At 57.4% G+C, this 15,965-nt stretch overlaps 2 protein-coding genes across 2 annotated transcripts; both read right to left on the bottom strand.

Moving 5' to 3' along the window:
• Positions 1 to 2,940: 2,940 nt before the first annotated feature.
• On the bottom strand, positions 2,941 to 7,584 carry ELMO3 (engulfment and cell motility 3). Its single transcript, XM_023210147.3, has 20 exons — positions 7,224 to 7,584; positions 7,035 to 7,075; positions 6,872 to 6,944; positions 6,631 to 6,681; positions 6,273 to 6,442; positions 6,084 to 6,183; positions 5,835 to 5,986; positions 5,675 to 5,753; positions 5,525 to 5,575; positions 5,318 to 5,440; positions 5,088 to 5,219; positions 4,883 to 4,984; positions 4,677 to 4,785; positions 4,435 to 4,571; positions 4,178 to 4,341; positions 3,964 to 4,076; positions 3,756 to 3,860; positions 3,561 to 3,643; positions 3,387 to 3,473; positions 2,941 to 3,305 (listed from the first exon to the last, which is right to left on the bottom strand). The coding sequence occupies exons 1-20, from the start codon at positions 7,299 to 7,301 to the stop codon at positions 3,093 to 3,095; spliced, it is 2,163 nt and encodes a 720-aa protein (XP_023065915.2). The 5' UTR covers positions 7,302 to 7,584; the 3' UTR covers positions 2,941 to 3,092.
• A 140-nt stretch (positions 7,585 to 7,724) lies between these two features.
• Positions 7,725 to 14,485, bottom strand: E2F4 (E2F transcription factor 4). Its single transcript, XM_023210149.3, has 10 exons — positions 14,271 to 14,485; positions 13,762 to 13,871; positions 13,462 to 13,623; positions 13,110 to 13,153; positions 12,156 to 12,217; positions 11,634 to 11,934; positions 10,618 to 10,824; positions 8,980 to 9,027; positions 8,715 to 8,759; positions 7,725 to 8,618 (listed from the first exon to the last, which is right to left on the bottom strand). The coding sequence occupies exons 1-10, from the start codon at positions 14,403 to 14,405 to the stop codon at positions 8,503 to 8,505; spliced, it is 1,230 nt and encodes a 409-aa protein (XP_023065917.1). The 5' UTR covers positions 14,406 to 14,485; the 3' UTR covers positions 7,725 to 8,502.
• Between the last annotated feature and the right edge of the window lie 1,480 nt (positions 14,486 to 15,965).

The following is a 15,965-nucleotide window of genomic DNA, read 5'->3' as shown; positions in this document are numbered from 1 at the left end:
GGCCAGCATCTCTGGATGAGAGGGTCACTAGAGGTCACCTAATCCAGTGGGTGGGGTCTGGTGCTGGTGACTTCTCCATGGCAGCTCTGGCCCTTGGTGTGTCCCCGCACCTCGTCCGTATTCCTGTTCACTGGTTGTAGCAGCGAGCCAGGGCTCCCTTGGTGCCTTCAGGGACTGTGCTTTATGTGGGGATTCAGAGGGGTCAAAGCTCTCCCAGCCCCAGGGCCAGCTGGGGAGGCAGAGAATCCAGCTAGCAGGGACAGTCCAGCGTGCAGGGTGTGGGTGAAGAGAGAGACAAGCACCTGGGACCAGAGCCCAGGGAGCAACAAATTGGGCTTGGGGGGGTCCAGGAAGGAATCAGGACAGTGAAAATGGCCAGAAGAAAGGAAAGGGGTGATCCAGGTAGAAGGCACTGTGGGGGTGCACACAGGCAGGCCACAGCTGTCACTGAGGGGGTAGTCTAGGCAGGGAGGATGCCAGCTCAGACCAAGCATCAAGAACACTGCAAGCCACAGGTACTCAGGTGAAAGGGCTAAACCACGGTATGTCTGCGACTCACCTGGCTCAACTCAGGTTCAGTCATGGAAACTGTGGCCATTAACCCATGGACATGGATAGGGCGACATCAAATATATGGGATGTTTGTGTGTGTGTATAATAAGATTTATGTCGGAGAAAGCAGTTGGGGTAGCTGGTATTGAGAGGATTGGAAGTGCAAGACAGGAGGCCGGAAGTCGGGAGGCTGTTGCTATGATGGTGGCACGCACAAGGGACTGGAAACATTAAGCAGGAATAATTGACGGTTACAGGGAGGCCCCTAAAGGGCTCCCCCCTCCCAACTTCAGCTGAAGTGGCCCTGGGGCAGGCGGAGAAAATCCCAAGACACACTCCTTCCTCAGGCCTGGCCCACAGTATTGGGAAGGGACGCCGACAGCATCAGGGATCCCTGCCCTCTATTTCCACCTAGAACTGCATGGCCGACTGCTCCAACTGTGGTGGGAAGTCCTTAGGCATGGGCATGGTAGGCCCTGGATGCCCAAGGATCTGAAGCTTAGCTGGTGGAGGGGGAGCAAGTGCCCTCCAGCACACTCTCCAAAGGAAGTGCCATTTCATCAGTTCCCAAGGTCAGCCAGGTTGATGGTTAACAGTTAAAAACGTTATTGGGGCCAGGCGTGGTGGCTCATGCCTGTAATCCCAGCATTTTGGGAGGCCGAGGTGGGCATATCACCTGAGGTTGGGAGTTCGAGACCAGCCTGACCAACATGGAGAAACCCCTTCACTACTAAAAATACAAAATTAGCCGGGCGTGGTGGCGCTTGCCTATAATCCCAGCTACTCAGGAGGCTGAGGCAGGAGAATCGCTTGAACCCGGGAGGCGGAGGGTGCGGTGAGCTGAGATGGTGCCATTGCTCTCCACCCTGGGCAACAAGAGCAAAATTTCATCTAAAAAAAACAAAAACAAAAAACAAACAAAAAAACCAGTATTGGAGCCAGGTGCGGTGGCTCATGCCTGTAATCCCAGCACTTTGGGAGGCTGAGGCAGGTGGGTCACTTGAGGTCAGGAGTTAGAGACCAGCCTGACTAACAAGGTGAAACCCTGTCTCTACTAAATACAAAAAATGTAGCCGGGTGTGGTGGTATATGCCTGTAATCCCAGCTACTTGGGAGGATGAGGCAGGAGAATCGCTTAAACCTGGGAGGTGGAAGTTGCAGTGAGCCAAGATCACGCCACTGCACTCCAACCTGGGCAATAAAGAGTGAAACTCCATCTCAAAAAAAAAAAAGAAAGAAAGAAAAAGAAAAGAAATTGGAGGTGGCACTGGGGAGAGAAGAGGTGAATGGCAGGGAGAAGTCTGAGGGGCAGTGGCTTCAACCTATCCTGTGAGCTCCACAGACTGATGGGCTCTTCTTTCCTCAAGGGCTTGGGGGTCTGTGACCACAGCCTCCGCCCCGTGACCAAACCTCCAGCTGGGCCCAATACTTCTCACTGCTTCTGCCCCCAGGGGCTCTGGCCTGTCTCTGGCCCCCACCCTACCCATGGTTCTGAGTTAGGTTTGTAATTTTTTTTTTGAGATGGAGTCTTGTTCTGTCGCCAAGGCTGGAGTGCAGTGGTGCAATCTCAGCTCAGTGCAACCTCCACCTCCTGGGTTCAGCTCAGTGCAACCTCCATCTCCTGGGTTCAAGCGATTCTCCTGCCTCAGCCTCCCGAGTAGCTGGGATTATAGGTGTGTGCCACCATGCCCAGTTAATTTTTATATTTTTAGTAGAGACAGGGTTTCACCATATTGCCCAGGCTAGTCTTGAACTCCTAACCTCAGGTGATCGGCCTGCCCCAGCATCCCACAGTGCTGGAATTATAGGCATGAGCCAAGCCTGGCCCTGAGTTAGGTTTTAATCAGAATCCGGGGCTTCCTGCACAGAAGTGGCTCTTGTCAGAATCAGCCCACATCCTCCCACTGGCCTGGGGATCTTGAGCCTGCCCTTCTGCCTCTCTCCCTTCAGGCCTCTCACCAGAGACCTCCAAGTCCTACAAAGGACACCAGGCAGGGCCATGCAAGCTTGAGGACTGAGGTCAGACTGTCAGGAGCCTTCTGGAGATGGCTCCCAGACTACGCCTGTTAATGCTGTCCAGGAAGGCATCCATTTGGAGCAGTGCCTCCTGCCCTGCCACTTCTCCTGCAGCAGGCTGGCAGCCCAGCCTCTCCCTTGGCAGGTACCCCCAGACCACAGACCAGCCCTCCCCGCAGGCCCAGCATGGAGGGAGGCTGAGGACTCATCTTGGAGAAGGGCAGCAGTCCTATCCTCTCCCCACCTGCTTCAAAACACCAGCCCCTCAACCGTAGCTGTCAAAGTTTGTGGCCTGGCCTGATGCCCCATCTTATCCACCAGCTAAGTTTGAAGGCAGAAGGGGAAGACTGTCACTGTCACAGGCTCGGCCCACAAGGTTCAGAGCTGGCTCAACATATCCCAAAAGCCAAGCAGACTTTATTTCTGCAGCAATCTCTGCTGGCCAGGGTGCCTGCACTCCTCTACCCTCTGCCCTTCATGGCTGCTGCAGTGGCCGCAGCTGTGGCCCGTGGCCAGCCACATTGTCAAGGTTCAGCGATGCTGCAGTCATAGCAGAAGTTGAAGTTGGTGGGGGGTGGGGGCACAGGGGGTGGCCGCTCAGGGATGGGTACGTTCTCCAGCTCCAGCAGACGCAGCTTGGTCTCCATGGTCAGCAGCTGCTCCAGGTCCAGCCGTGTCTGCTCACTGCCCATGGGATTGCCCAGCAAGGCACTGAGCCCGTCTGTCCACAGGTAGAACTGGGGGTGGCACAGAGCCATGAGGGTCTGCCCATCTGCCTCCCCTGCCCACCTGCTGACCTCAGCCTGGCAGACACTCACCTCCCGCTTGGAGGGGGCAATGAAGTTGAGGTACGCCTCCTCCTCCCCGCAGTCATAGCTGATCGAGAAGGCCAACTCATAGAGGTCCTGGGGAAGCAAGGGAGCAGGGACACTGAGCAGGGGACAGGGCAGGCAGAGGCGGACGGGAAGGAGCCCCTGGCCTGCTGTACCCACCTTGTTCTGCTTCCCGGAGCCCTTCTCCCGGACATGGGGGCAGTCCTTGCCTGTCAGGAGTGCCCTCATATCAGCCACAGGGACTGCAGGAAGAAGGCTGGGCTGAGCACTGCGGCCCCGGCGGCCCCGGCAGCCCCGGGGCCCAGGGCGGTCTGGGGAGAGCAGGTGTCTGGCCCCTGCCCCTGCCCGCCTTACGTTGCTCGGGTAGACTCTCCAGGGTAGGCGGGCTGGCGCCCTCCTCCATGTCTCCGTACTGCAGCAGCTTGTGGTTGGGGGACAGGCAGCAGAACCACAGCTTGTCTGTGTGGAAAAAAGGAAGAGGGCCGGAGTGCTGAGAGGTCCTGACACCAAGCCAGGCGCCCTCTGCCTGCCCTCTGCCCCCCACCCATGCCCACTCAGAGACCCTGGCGCCGCCGGCTGCTGATCTTGCGGAAGAGCGTCCCCTCACAGAGGTGGAGCAAGCGCTGTTGGCGGATCAGGCCCATGAGCTCTGGCTTCAGCTTCTCCCGCAGCTCCCTGATAGAGGGGTGTCACTGAGCACATCTGACCTGGGGAGTAGCCCAGGGGGCACCAGGGAAGGTGGGGCTAGGACTGAGGATCCATCCCCGCAAACTCACAGTATAGGGGGAGCCAATGTGCCCTCCTGGTGCAGCCGTTCGGTCTGCCGCAGCCGCAGCACCTCCCCGTAAGTGAGCGCATTCACCTTGGTTCGGAAGAGCTCCAGGGAGGTGGGCTTCAGGGCCAGAGTGCGGGCCAGCTGCTCCCGCACCACCTGCATGACCTGGGGCCGCCCAACCTCAGCTCAGGGCCTGAGCTCTGTACCCAGATCAGCCCCCTGCCCTGGCCCAGGCCTCCCAGCTCCCACCCCACCCACCTTGTCGAAGTCCTCCTGTGTAGCCCGCATCTCCTTCCAGGTCTTATTCAACAGCTGGATACCCACACAGAAGAGCTCGTGGAAGCTCTGGTCTTGGCCGAAGAACATGGGCGAGAAGTCCTGGGCTGTCTCAGAGCCTGGAGCGGGGGGGCAGGAGGGGCTCAGGGAGAAAGTGCATGCAGCCCCTGGCCCTCTCTGCCCTTCCGTCCCCTGCTCTTGGCCATGCAGTCCCGGCCACTCACAGGGCTCCCCAACGTGGAGCAGCTCACACAGCAGCACTGTCAACTGGATACTGCCCCGGGCAAAGGGGCACTCGTGCTTGTCCTCGCGGCTGCTGTTCTCTAACACAAACTGGAGGGGGCAGAGAATGGAGCAAGGAGTCACGGCTAAGCCCATGGGGACCCTGCCTGGGGGATGCTGCCACCCCCTACCCTACCCTGTCACCAACCCGGCTGTACGCGCTGGGTGCATTTCTGGAGAAGTACAACATGTTGTCCAGGGCCAGTAGACCGGGGGGCACGCGCTCCAGGTCCTGCGCTGGGTTGCTGTTCTGGGGGAAGTGGGCACGGGCAGTTCAAGAAGCGTCATGGCCCCCTGGAACAACAACCCTGGGCTGAGGCAGGGTGGGGGAGTTGGGTAGGGGGGATACTCACAGAGAAGCCCAGTTTGCGGAACTCTCGGGCACAGAGGGAACGGCGACGGTCAGCACTCAGCCCGGTACCCGAGGACTCCCCCTCCACCTCGAAGGCAGCCTGGCGTAGGACCTGCAGCTGTTCCCGCTGCTCCTGGGGTCAGTGTTGGGTGGCAGGGGAGGGGATCAATATTATAGATACAAGGCCAAACTCCAAGCCACCCCCGCCTTGTCCCCACTAAAGACACACACCTGGCTGTAGGGGTCCAGGGGCATCCGCATCCGCGGCTCCAGCAGCCCCAGAATGAGGGCCTGCAGTACATACAGGTGATGAGCCATCTCGTCGCCCATTGGTGCTGCACTGTGGATGATGTTCTGCAGGACAGCCAGACCCAGGTTTGAGCAAGGGCTCACTGGGAGGGAGGAGCAGAGAGGTCCCCCTGGCCCACCACGTCCTACCTTATAGATGAACTGGCGAAGGTTCCTCTGCCAGAGATAGTCAAGCATGTGCTGAGGGGGTAGAAAGAAAGGGGGCTTAGATTATTTCGCCCTAGGGTGGGACAGTGCCCACCGGATGCTGTCCACATCCAGCCACTGATCGACACTAACCTTGCGTTCTACAGGGCTGGCCCCCTGCAGCAAGGCTGTCAGCAGGGCCATGGCCTTGGTTTGCAGCTGCTGGTTCATCCTATGGCAAGAAGAGGGCTCAGTGGAACATTCAGGCTCCAGCCCTGCTTCCCACATCTGGACCCCAGCCCCAGAGGCTTACACCTGTAGGTGCACCAGCAGCCTATCCAAGGGCACCTCGCTCTTGACCAGCTGGCCCAGGGCTGGGCTGCTCAAGGTCACACTCTCCAGCAGCCCAAGGGCCAGGGGTGGCACGGAGGCGTCCATGAGGTTCATGTTCACATAGCACACCACCTGTAAGGGGTGGGGGTGTCACTACTTCACCCCCATGGAACCCGGGTCTACCACTGCTCGACTGCCCCCACCCGCTGCCCTAGGAAAGCCCACCCACCTTCCTCACAAAGGGGATGCTCAGTGTCTCCCAGGACACCACGCCATGCTCCATGAGCTCCAAAAAGGCCCTCAGGCTGAGGGCCAGCACCTCTCCTAGGCTGGAGGGGGGACATCTGGGGCTGAGCAGGACCAGATCAGGACCAGAAAGCCCCACCATCTCCCCCAGCCCACACATCCCTGTGCTCACTCATCCCCATCCTCAATGATGGTGCCTAGTCTCTGGAGCCCATTACGGCTAATGACCTCCCTGGCAAAGGTCATGTCCGAGGCCAGAGGGACGAGGCGCCTCAGGGCTTCCCGGCGCCCTTCACGACTGTCACTCTGCAGCCCACCCAAGAGCTGCTCAGCCTCAAGGTCCTGGCAGGAACAAAGCAGGAACAGAGGTGAAGAGGTTGGGCACAGTAAGGGTGGGACCTGGAAGTGTGCAGCCCGGGTGTCAACTAGGTGGCTCAAGGCAGGTCTGGGGCGGCGCCTTCTGGGGTAGGGGCCTCTGGACCTGGGGCAAAGGGGCAGGGATGGGGTAGGCGGGCCGGGAGGGGCATTACTGGGGCCGTGCTGAGGCATAGGATGCTGCCATTCTTGATCTCCGCGCGGTTCTGGAGAAGACAGCAGAAAGGGCAGGTCAGGGAGGGCACTGAGGACTGATCAGCTGGGGTGTAGGTGAGGGCAGCTGAGGGTCAGTAAAATATCGCGCTCCGGTAGTGGGATGAAGAGCCAGAGATACCGGGGCCAGGTGGGTTAGCGGGGTCGGAAGGCGGAGGGTGGGGCTGGGGAGAGGGTACTCACATTCTCAGTGATGTATCTCCTATGCCCATCCGCAAACTGCAGGGCGTAGCGCTCAGAGTGCGTCAGGCTCCACCTGCGGGGCACGAGGCTCAGCGAGGCCGGCAGGGGGAGCCGCCCCTCCTGCCCTCCCGCCCTCCAGAGGCCCTGGCCCGGCAGCACTCACGCGTCGCACACCTCCTTCAGCACAGCGGCCAGGGGCTTCGCCTGCAAGTGGAGCGGTCATTCTCGCGGCTGGGGCAGGGAGGGATGGGGAGGAGCCTGGGGGGAGGGGTGGGGCGGGCTGCCCCGAGGGCCAGGGGGCTACCGGGAGGTGGGGCCGCGGGGCAGATGGAGGCGGGACCAGCCAGGTGACCTGGTCCAGCTGGATGAGCTGCGGGATGGCGTCACGCATCTGGATGGCAATCTTCACCACGTTCCACGGAGGCGTCATGGTCCAGCCGGGGCGTGGGCACCTGCACTTTTCGGAGACCGTGCACCTGCGGCCAAGGGCGCACCTGGCCTGGGGCCCCTGGGGATGAGGAGGTCCTCCCTCTTTCCGAGACCTGACCTCGGTGTCCCGCACTCACGGCCCAGACTGAGGCTCCTGGCCATGCAATGCGGCCTTCCCAAGAGAGCCAAGGTTAGTTCCGGGTTGGAGTCCGGGGATAGGAAGGTAGGACGGCTCCGCCTGCCCCGCCCCGCCTACCCCGCCCGCCGAGGCGGCCCCGCCCCACACCTACGTGCAGCAGGTGGGGGCGGGGAGGGCAGGCTGCCGGAGGCCGCCCCACCCCCGGTTCCAGCAAGGTGACCCACCCAGTCACACTGCCAATCCAGCACAATCCCAAGGAGGGTCCCGAAAGAACCACATCAGAGCTAGCCTTAGGCATGGTTTTTATTCACTTGGACACTGTACAAATATTACAATTTCCTTTTGCTGCAAAAAGTATAAAAATAATCTTTATATAGGAATCCATTCGTTACTGTAAATCTTTCTAAATCTCTGCAAATGGCTCTAAATGAGGGTAAATGAATAAGCAGAAATGAAGAGAGGGTATGGGGCAGCAGGAGGTGGGGCCAATCCTCAGGGCTGGACCACCCAGACTCCTCCTGAGACCTCTGTTCCTTCTTGGTAGCCACCCCCACCACCTGCAGGTTCTAGGGCTAAAGGCCCAGCAGAAGGGGGCACATGAGAGGGCCAGGAGGAGCTGGAGGGTCAGGGGGTGGGGGACAGCGAAGGAAGCTAGGGGTGGTGCTGGCACATGCCCAGTTCCACGCCACCCTTCACTCCTAGGGGAAGTAGCTGGCAGGAGCAAGACAGGCTGGACAAGCTGTCCTATGGGGGGCGATGGCAGCTCCTCGGTTCTATGCCACTGGGTGGCAGCCGAGCCTAGGCTGGGGAAGGCCGCAGAAAGGAAGAAGCAAACACTTTGGCTCCACGGTGATGGGGGCTGAGTCCCGTTCCCCTGCTCTGCGAGCACAGAAGTGCCAGCACAGGAGCCGGAGCTGTGGCCAGAACTGTGTGGTGAGGGGAGGCTGGAGAAGCCAGGCGTCTGTGGCTCTCAAGCTGTGTAGGGGTCGGATGGGGGAGGTCCCCAGGCAACCCCCAGGTCAGACAGTCTGGGTCCCAGCCACACAGGGCATGTCCCTGTCAGTCAGAGGTTGAGAACAGGCACATCAAAGAGGTCACAGACACCTTCACTCTCGTCCAGGTTGTAGATATAATCGTGGTCTCCGGGGGGTGGAGAAAGACGGAGCAGCGGGGCAAACACTGCAGAGAGCACTAGTCTCAGGCCCTGGGCCAGGGCTCCCCTAGCAGCAGCCCAACCCCTGCCCACAACCACTCCCACCTTCCAGGACCACCCACCTTCTGAGGACATCAACTCCTCCAGCAGCTCCGAGCTCATGCACTCTGGGAATGGAGGGAGCTCAGTTACTAACATTCCAGCTCCCAACTCTCCACCTACCAAAGCCCAGGAAAGGGAACCCCACCTGCCCATCAGGAACTTCACCCTTTGCCCCAGTTACCATAAGCGCCACCACAAGGTTCTCAAAAGGGCAAGAAAACAGCCGTAGGACCCAATGAGCTGTGTCCCTTACCCCTACCCCCAGGGAGGAATGCAGCAGCCTACCTCGTGTGGGATCAAAGATTTCTGACAGCTCTTTGGGGAGTTCCAAAACTGAAAAACAAGAAAGCCATGCTCAGGACACAGAGGTCCAGCCTGGCACCACTACAGCCCCCTGGCTTCCTCGGATCCTGTACCACCCACCCTGAGGCTCCACACAGCTGAGGAGATGTAGTAGGCCCTGCCAAGGCCAAGCTGGCACTGTCTGTTGGCCTCACTTGCTAAACCTGAATTCCTCAGTGCTGAGCCCAGGGCACCAAAGGCCCACTGCAAGTGATTGGTACAGCTTTTCTAACTCAGAAAGGTCACAGAAGCGTCTTTCTGGGCTCAGCATGCACCCCCTGTCTGATGGAAGGTACTCCATCTGTCCCACCCTTGCTGAGCACCTGCTCTGTGTAAGACTCAGAGACCAGACCCTGGGTCAGGTCACCAGGCAGAGGTGGTGGCGCTACAGGGTGATGACTCCACTACAAACCTCTGGCCAGGAGGACACAAGGGAAGCAGAAGAAAATGCAACCAGAGAGGACCATGAGGGATTTCACATGCCAGGCTCAGGAGTTCAGATCTTATCTGGTGGCCCTCAGGGAGTCATTAAAGGTACTTTTGCAAACAGAGAAATGCCACATTTTTCTGTCAGGCCTGTATTTCAGAAAGATTAGTCTGTCAGTCAGGGTAAAGAGAAAGATGCTGAAGAATCCAGGACAGAGGTGGCCGGGGTCATCCTGAGTGCTGAGGATACCAGAGGATAGGAGGAGACATCTGGGACAGACCTCGCTTAGCTGGCATGGGTTGGGCAGCAGGAGGAGGAGGGAGAAGGAGCTGGAACTAGAGTGAGAGCCAAGGATCAGGCCTGGATAAATAGGGCCGACGGTAGGGTGTGCAGAGGTGGAAAGCAAGCTTCGGGAAGAAACTAAGTTCAGTCGAGGACACACAGGAATAAAGTGTCCACTGGATGTACACAGGACGGCAGGTGGACACCAAAGTGCGTATCAGGAAAAGATCTAGGCCAGGCGGAGGCTGGGGATTCGTTCACCCAGAGCTACAGCCCTCTCCAGGAGTGGAATGGGACAGAGCCCTCAAAAACAGCAATGTTTAAGGACACGCCAGGGAGAGCTCAAGAAGCCAGTGAGACAAGAAAGCCAAGAGCAGGCATAATTATGCCAAAGGAGGAAAGAATATTGACACGGACCAAGAGAGCACCAGCAAAACAGGCCAGAGGCTGCTAGACTCGGCAGGCCTTCGGTAGCTTCTCAAGAGTGACACTGCTGTAACATTGGGGCTGGGGGAGTGACTGCTGCAACCTGAAAGGTGACTAGGTGACCAAAGAGTGGAGATTACTTTTTCAAGGACTCCAGACAGAAAGGAGACAGAGAAGATGAGAAAGAGTGATACAGAGAAGTGTCAATTAGTGAGGCGGTACTCCAATGGGTGGCAGGAAAGGGCTTGAGAGAGGGCAGGGAGTTCTGTGTTAGCCTAGGATGGGATACTAGAGGGGGCTCCAGCACTGACCCAGAGGTGCTGGCAGAGAGCTCTCATATCCGACAGGGTTGACGGGAGAGCTGGGTTCCATCCCCAGTTGTTTCTGACCTAGGACTGGACCGAGGCTAGACTCTCTCTCCCTGCCCCTAAGGAGCAGGTACTCACCACCTGTGGGGTCTGCCTTGATGGGCTCAAAGGAGGTAGAAGGGTTGGGTCCAGATGAACTGCTGCTGTTACTGCTGCTGCTGCTGCTGCTGCTGCTGTCCAGCAGGGCAGAAGACTGCAGTGGCCGGGTGTCCAGTGCTGTTGGGCCCAGTGGGAGTGAACTGAGCTCACCACTGTCCTTGCTATCAGTTCCAGGGCCACCACTCACTGCAATGATAGCCCCAAACCCAGTCACACAAGGTCAAGAAGAGGTTGTTAAACCTGGCTGTGCTGGAACCCAGTCCCAGCAGGACCCAAGCCTGGTTCCCAGACCCAAGGAGAATTAGGCATTGCCAGTCACCCCAAAGGAAGTAACCTAAAATTTGTCACTACAGGAGATAGACAGGAACATAAGACCTACAGAAAGAGACTCATGGTCAACATGTCTGCTGTGGCCGTACTTCAAGACGGGCTACCAGGGCAATTGAGACACCAGTGGATGTGGATCTGGGGGAGAAAACTGCCACCAGCAATGTCTCTTCCCACAGTCAGAGGTTCCCTATTAAAAAGGGCCCATTCAGGCGGGCATGGTGGTTCAAGCCTGTAATCCTAGCATTTTGGGAGGCCGAGGCAGGCGGATCATTTGAGGTCAGGAGTTAGAAACCAGCCTGGCCAACATGGTGAAACCCCGTCTCCACTAAAAGTACAAGAATTAGCTAGTTGCATGTGGTGGTGGGTGCCTGTAATCCCAGCTACTCGGGAGGCTAAGACGGGAAAATTTCTTGAGCTCAGGAGGTGGAGGTTGCAGTGAGCCAAGATTATGCCATTGCACACTCCAGCCTGGGGGACACAGTGAGACACCATCTCAATTTAAAAAAAAAGGCTCATTCATTACCATAGCAAGGGAAGGCTAGGTGGAGGTCAGGAAAAGGACAATCCCCATCTTGAAGGGTCTCTTCCAACTCGTGAGTGTGGTGTTTCCCAACACAGAGATACTGCCTCTTGGGCCTCTGTCACAAGCTCCCATGGTGCCTCACCTGTGATCTCAGCTGCTGGGCCAGCCATTCCCTGGACTTCTGCACTGCCAGGGACAGGAGTGGGAGTGAGCTGAGGACTATTTGGACGTGAGGCTTCCTGGGATTGGGACTGGGCTAGGGCAGGCTTCGGCAGAGGTGGAGGCGTGGAAACAGTGGGTGGGTTCTGGAGCAGATCTTCAGGTGGTGGCACAGGCACAGCCACAGGGGGTGAGCTCCATGCCTCCTTGTTCACCAGCAGAACCTCAATGGGACCACTCACACTCTTGAGGTGAATCTGGTACTTCTTCTGCCCATTGAGACCCTACAGATGGGTGGTAAGGGATGGGAGATGGGTAGAATTGGAAGCAGGCTTGGCTCCTGCCCGACTCAGTCAGGACCAGGGTCCTCTCCCACCCAGGATGCCCATCCTCCTAGATAACCCCAAACTCCAGGCCTCCCCTACCTGCCCCACCCGGGACTTATCAGGCTCGACAGCCAGCACCCGCCCTCAGCTGACCCCGCCTGCCTAGGCTAAGCACCCACCTCTGGGATGGGCACCTCCAGGCTGGTGCCTGATGGGGCCCGGATGGCCAAGAGGGTATCTCCTAGAATGACACGGAGAATGGGTCAGAGCCCATGGGCTCAATCTGAGCTGGGAACAGAGGTGCCTGTCTTTTGGAGCAAGGCAGGAGATCATGGTCTCTGAGGGACTAGACAGTAGACCTCACCTATCCCCCATAGTGACCTGGCAGAGCTAAAGCTCTTCTCTTCCTGAGAGCCCAGAGTCAGTAACCAGGAAATCTGGGTTCAAATATGTGGAATCAAAGATCACTGGCCACAGGCAACTCATCCCTCCACCGATGGCTGTTCCCTAGGTGAAAGTGTTCTAGCCAAGGCCAACATCCCTTTCCCATGACCAGTCAGGAGGATACAAGATGGAGAAGAAACACATCAGCGGGGCACACTGGCTCACACTTATAATCCCAGCACTTTAGGGGGGTTGAGGGGGGAAGACAGCTTGAGCTCAGGAGTTCAAGACCAGCCTGGGCAACATAGCAAGACCCTCTTTTTAAAAAAAAAAAAAAAAAAAAAGAAGGAACATTATCCTGCATTCACAATGCAACTAAACTAACAAGTTGGAAGTGGGCATCCCCATGCCCTGCATGTAAGAGCCTTCACAGAAGCAAACACACACATATCCTCTTTCCCTCTCTCCCCCTTGTACCTCTATCATACCCAAGAAGCCAAATCCAGGAAACAGTACAGTTGGGAACAGACCCAGGAACCCACTCCCAAATTCCTGTACCCTCTTGGTATAGCTGACCTCCACAGGGTCCCAGTGACACTCAGACAGAAGACTTACCCTGCCTGGTTCCTCTCTGAGCAGGTCCCAGAAACCCTCTTAAGAGACGGAACTCTCCTAAGACACTGAGCCCAGTGCTCAGGGATTTGGCTGGGCCCAGCCCACCCCCTCACCCCTACCCAGGCTCTGCTCACCAGCAAAGCATCTGCAGATGTCCTCATGAGTGACGTAGGCCAAAGTGTGAGGGTTAAGGAGAATGGCCGATGCCCTATGGTGACAGACAGCAGACTACAGAAAAGACCCAATTCTTTAGCCAAGGTCTGACACACAGGCTCCTCAGAGAAAGTTCTGGGGACTCAGGTCCACTGGGGGAGGGATCACAGGCTAAGACTGGAAGGGGAGGGGCTCTGAGGAGGGAGCTTGAGGCTGGGCCATGGCCAGGGGCTACAAGACAAGCTCCCAAGAGGAACAGGGAGCTTGCCCAGGGCAAGCTGAACCAGAGGGCCCCTTGCCCACTCCCCCCAGCAGGGACCGCCAGGAGGATATCAGCTGTTCTGCACGTCCTCTGTGACGTTCCGGATGCTCTGCTGCACCCACACCTTGTGCTGGTCTAGTTCTTGCTCCCGCTGCTGCAGCTCCTCGATCTCTGCCTTGAGCTCAATCAGCTTGTCGGCAATCTCCCGGGTATTGCAGCCAGGCCCCACACCCCTGAGCCCAGGGAGTGGGGCTGAGAGGGACTGCTGAGAACTCTGGGTCCCACGGCCCCTGCCTTCTTTGGCACCCTCCACCCCACACCCGACACTTCTGGGTGGGAGACTCTACTACCCTCCCTCTATCCGCACTCACTTCCACTGGATGCTGTTCTTGGACTTTTTCTCGATCAGCCCGATACCTTCCAAAACATTGGTAATGTCGTAAATCCGCCGCTTCTGGCGTACAGCTAGGGTGTCAGCTGCCTGGCAGACAGAGTGGACAATGCTCAGCCCCACTCTCGGGTGTACCCCCAGCCACCCTGAGACGTGGTCTGGGAAGGGAGTAACCTGGATTCCAACCCTGCAGTGCCTGCCAGGCGCTACTGCAGCTCAGGACCGCAGCTCTGTCCCATAGGCAGCTCTTCTCCTCGCCAGCCAGGAAGGGCCACGAGGACGAACACCTGGAGCCCTGAGCCTGGCCCATAGCTGTAGCTCAGTGGCCTCGGCCGAATGAATGAAACATTCCCCGGCTTCTCTCCTGTGAGAAAGCATACGACGGCGGCCGGCTCTCGGAGGACCCAGCTGGGCCGCCCCCGGGGTTCCCGCTACCGGCCCAGGCCTGGTCCACCATCCTCCCTTGTCGCCCCTTAGCCCGGGCCGCACCAGCTTGAGGTCAAGCACGCCGTCCTTGGCCTCCTGCAGAAGCGACACGAACTTGGTGGTGAGTAGTCCCAGGCTCTTTTCGTGCCGGCTTGGAGTGCCCGGGGGCGGCGGCGCCTGCGGCCCGGCCTCCGCCATCGCGTCCGCCCGCCGCCTCCCCTCAGCCAGGCCAGGCCAGGCCGGCGCCGCCGCCACTTCCGCTTCCGTTCCTGGCCGCCCGGCAGCCGGAGCCAGCGTTGCTGCTTCCGCTTCCGCCCCGTGCGTCTTCCAGGGAACGCGGCGCTATTGCTGTCTGTGGGTGCAACCGCAAAACTTCAGGGACCATTAGCAAATGTCCAGCCGCCGAATAAGACGAAAACTACCTGGGTAGACCGGGAGTTGGGATGAAGTTAGGGAGGAATGAGGAGGGCGTCAGTGGGCAGCCCTGGCAGCAGAGAAAGGGACGCCATCGGAACTTTCCTTGCCAATCTGCCCCAACATCACTAACTCTGCCCAGTCCCCATCTCGGGAGAGGGGACCACACTACCTGACTAATCCAATCTGTTCCCTCAAACCTGTTCCTTTTTAATTTTTTTCTCTTTATTTATTCTTTTATATATTTCAAACTCATTTTACTGCCACATCAAACCTGTTCCTAAAGGTTGCCCTATTGTCTTGGGGTCACCCCATCTATTCCTGTCCCTCACTTCCTGCCAAACAGCAAGCACTAACTATATCTACCTTGTCCACCTCTCTCCATCCATGGTCTTAGCCTCATGTCTCGCTCATCATGTCCTCCCACTACAGTGCTCAGAGACTATGGGGTTATATACACTTCAGCCAATGCAAACGTATTTACCTATGTGTATATATCAGTAAAGTACTCAGAGTCATTCCTGGCATGTAGGAAAGTTTGCTAGGGTTTTTTGTTACTTTTAACATTGTTACTATTTATTATTGTTTCTTTTAGGTCAGGTTCTATGGGAAATGGGACTCGAGACAGGGTTTTGCAGCAAGTTTGTTGCGGATCCACACTTCTTTTTTTTTTTTTTTTTTTTTTTTGAGACAGGGTCTCACTCTGTTGCCCAGGCTGGAGTGCAGTGGCAAGATCAATGCTGTCTCAGCTTCCTGGGCCCAGGCGATTCTCCCACCTCAGCCTCCCAAGTAGCTAGGACCACAGGCATGCACACACCATGCCCGGCTCATTTATTTTTAGTTTTTGTAGAGATGAGAGTCTCACTATATTGCCCAGGCTAGTCTCGAACTCATGGGCTCAAGCGATCCTCAGACCTCAGCCTCCCACAATGCTGGGATGACAGCATGAGCCATCACACCTGGTCAGGATCCACACCTTTAAGGGAGTAAGACAAGCAGAATTGGGCAGATGCAATTATATTATAGGCCTCAGCCTATGCCACTAGGATCTCTGAAATTGGGGTTGCACTTCTGAAAAGTTTTTGTTCACGTGATGGTACCATGCTTTTGCACCCCAATATTGACTGAGAGACTCAGTGGTGTGATCTCAGCAGTCTATACTCCTGGCAGCTGGAGAATGAGTGCTTCTGTCCTGAAGGGTGGATTTGGGTGGTGGACTGAACATCCACTAAATTATTACCACCTTATAATCCCTTCCCTGGCTCCCTATAACTCTCAAGATAAACACAGCTGCCCAGTTGCGGTGACTCACACCTGTAATCCCAACACTTCGGGAGGCTGAGG

The sequence above is a fragment of the Piliocolobus tephrosceles genome, chromosome 17 (assembly GCF_002776525.5).
Source record: "Piliocolobus tephrosceles isolate RC106 chromosome 17, ASM277652v3, whole genome shotgun sequence".
In the NCBI taxonomy this organism is placed as follows: Eukaryota; Metazoa; Chordata; class Mammalia; order Primates; family Cercopithecidae; genus Piliocolobus; species Piliocolobus tephrosceles.
Note: the sequence above shows the minus strand (reverse complement) of the source record. Positions and strands in the feature narration are given on the sequence as shown.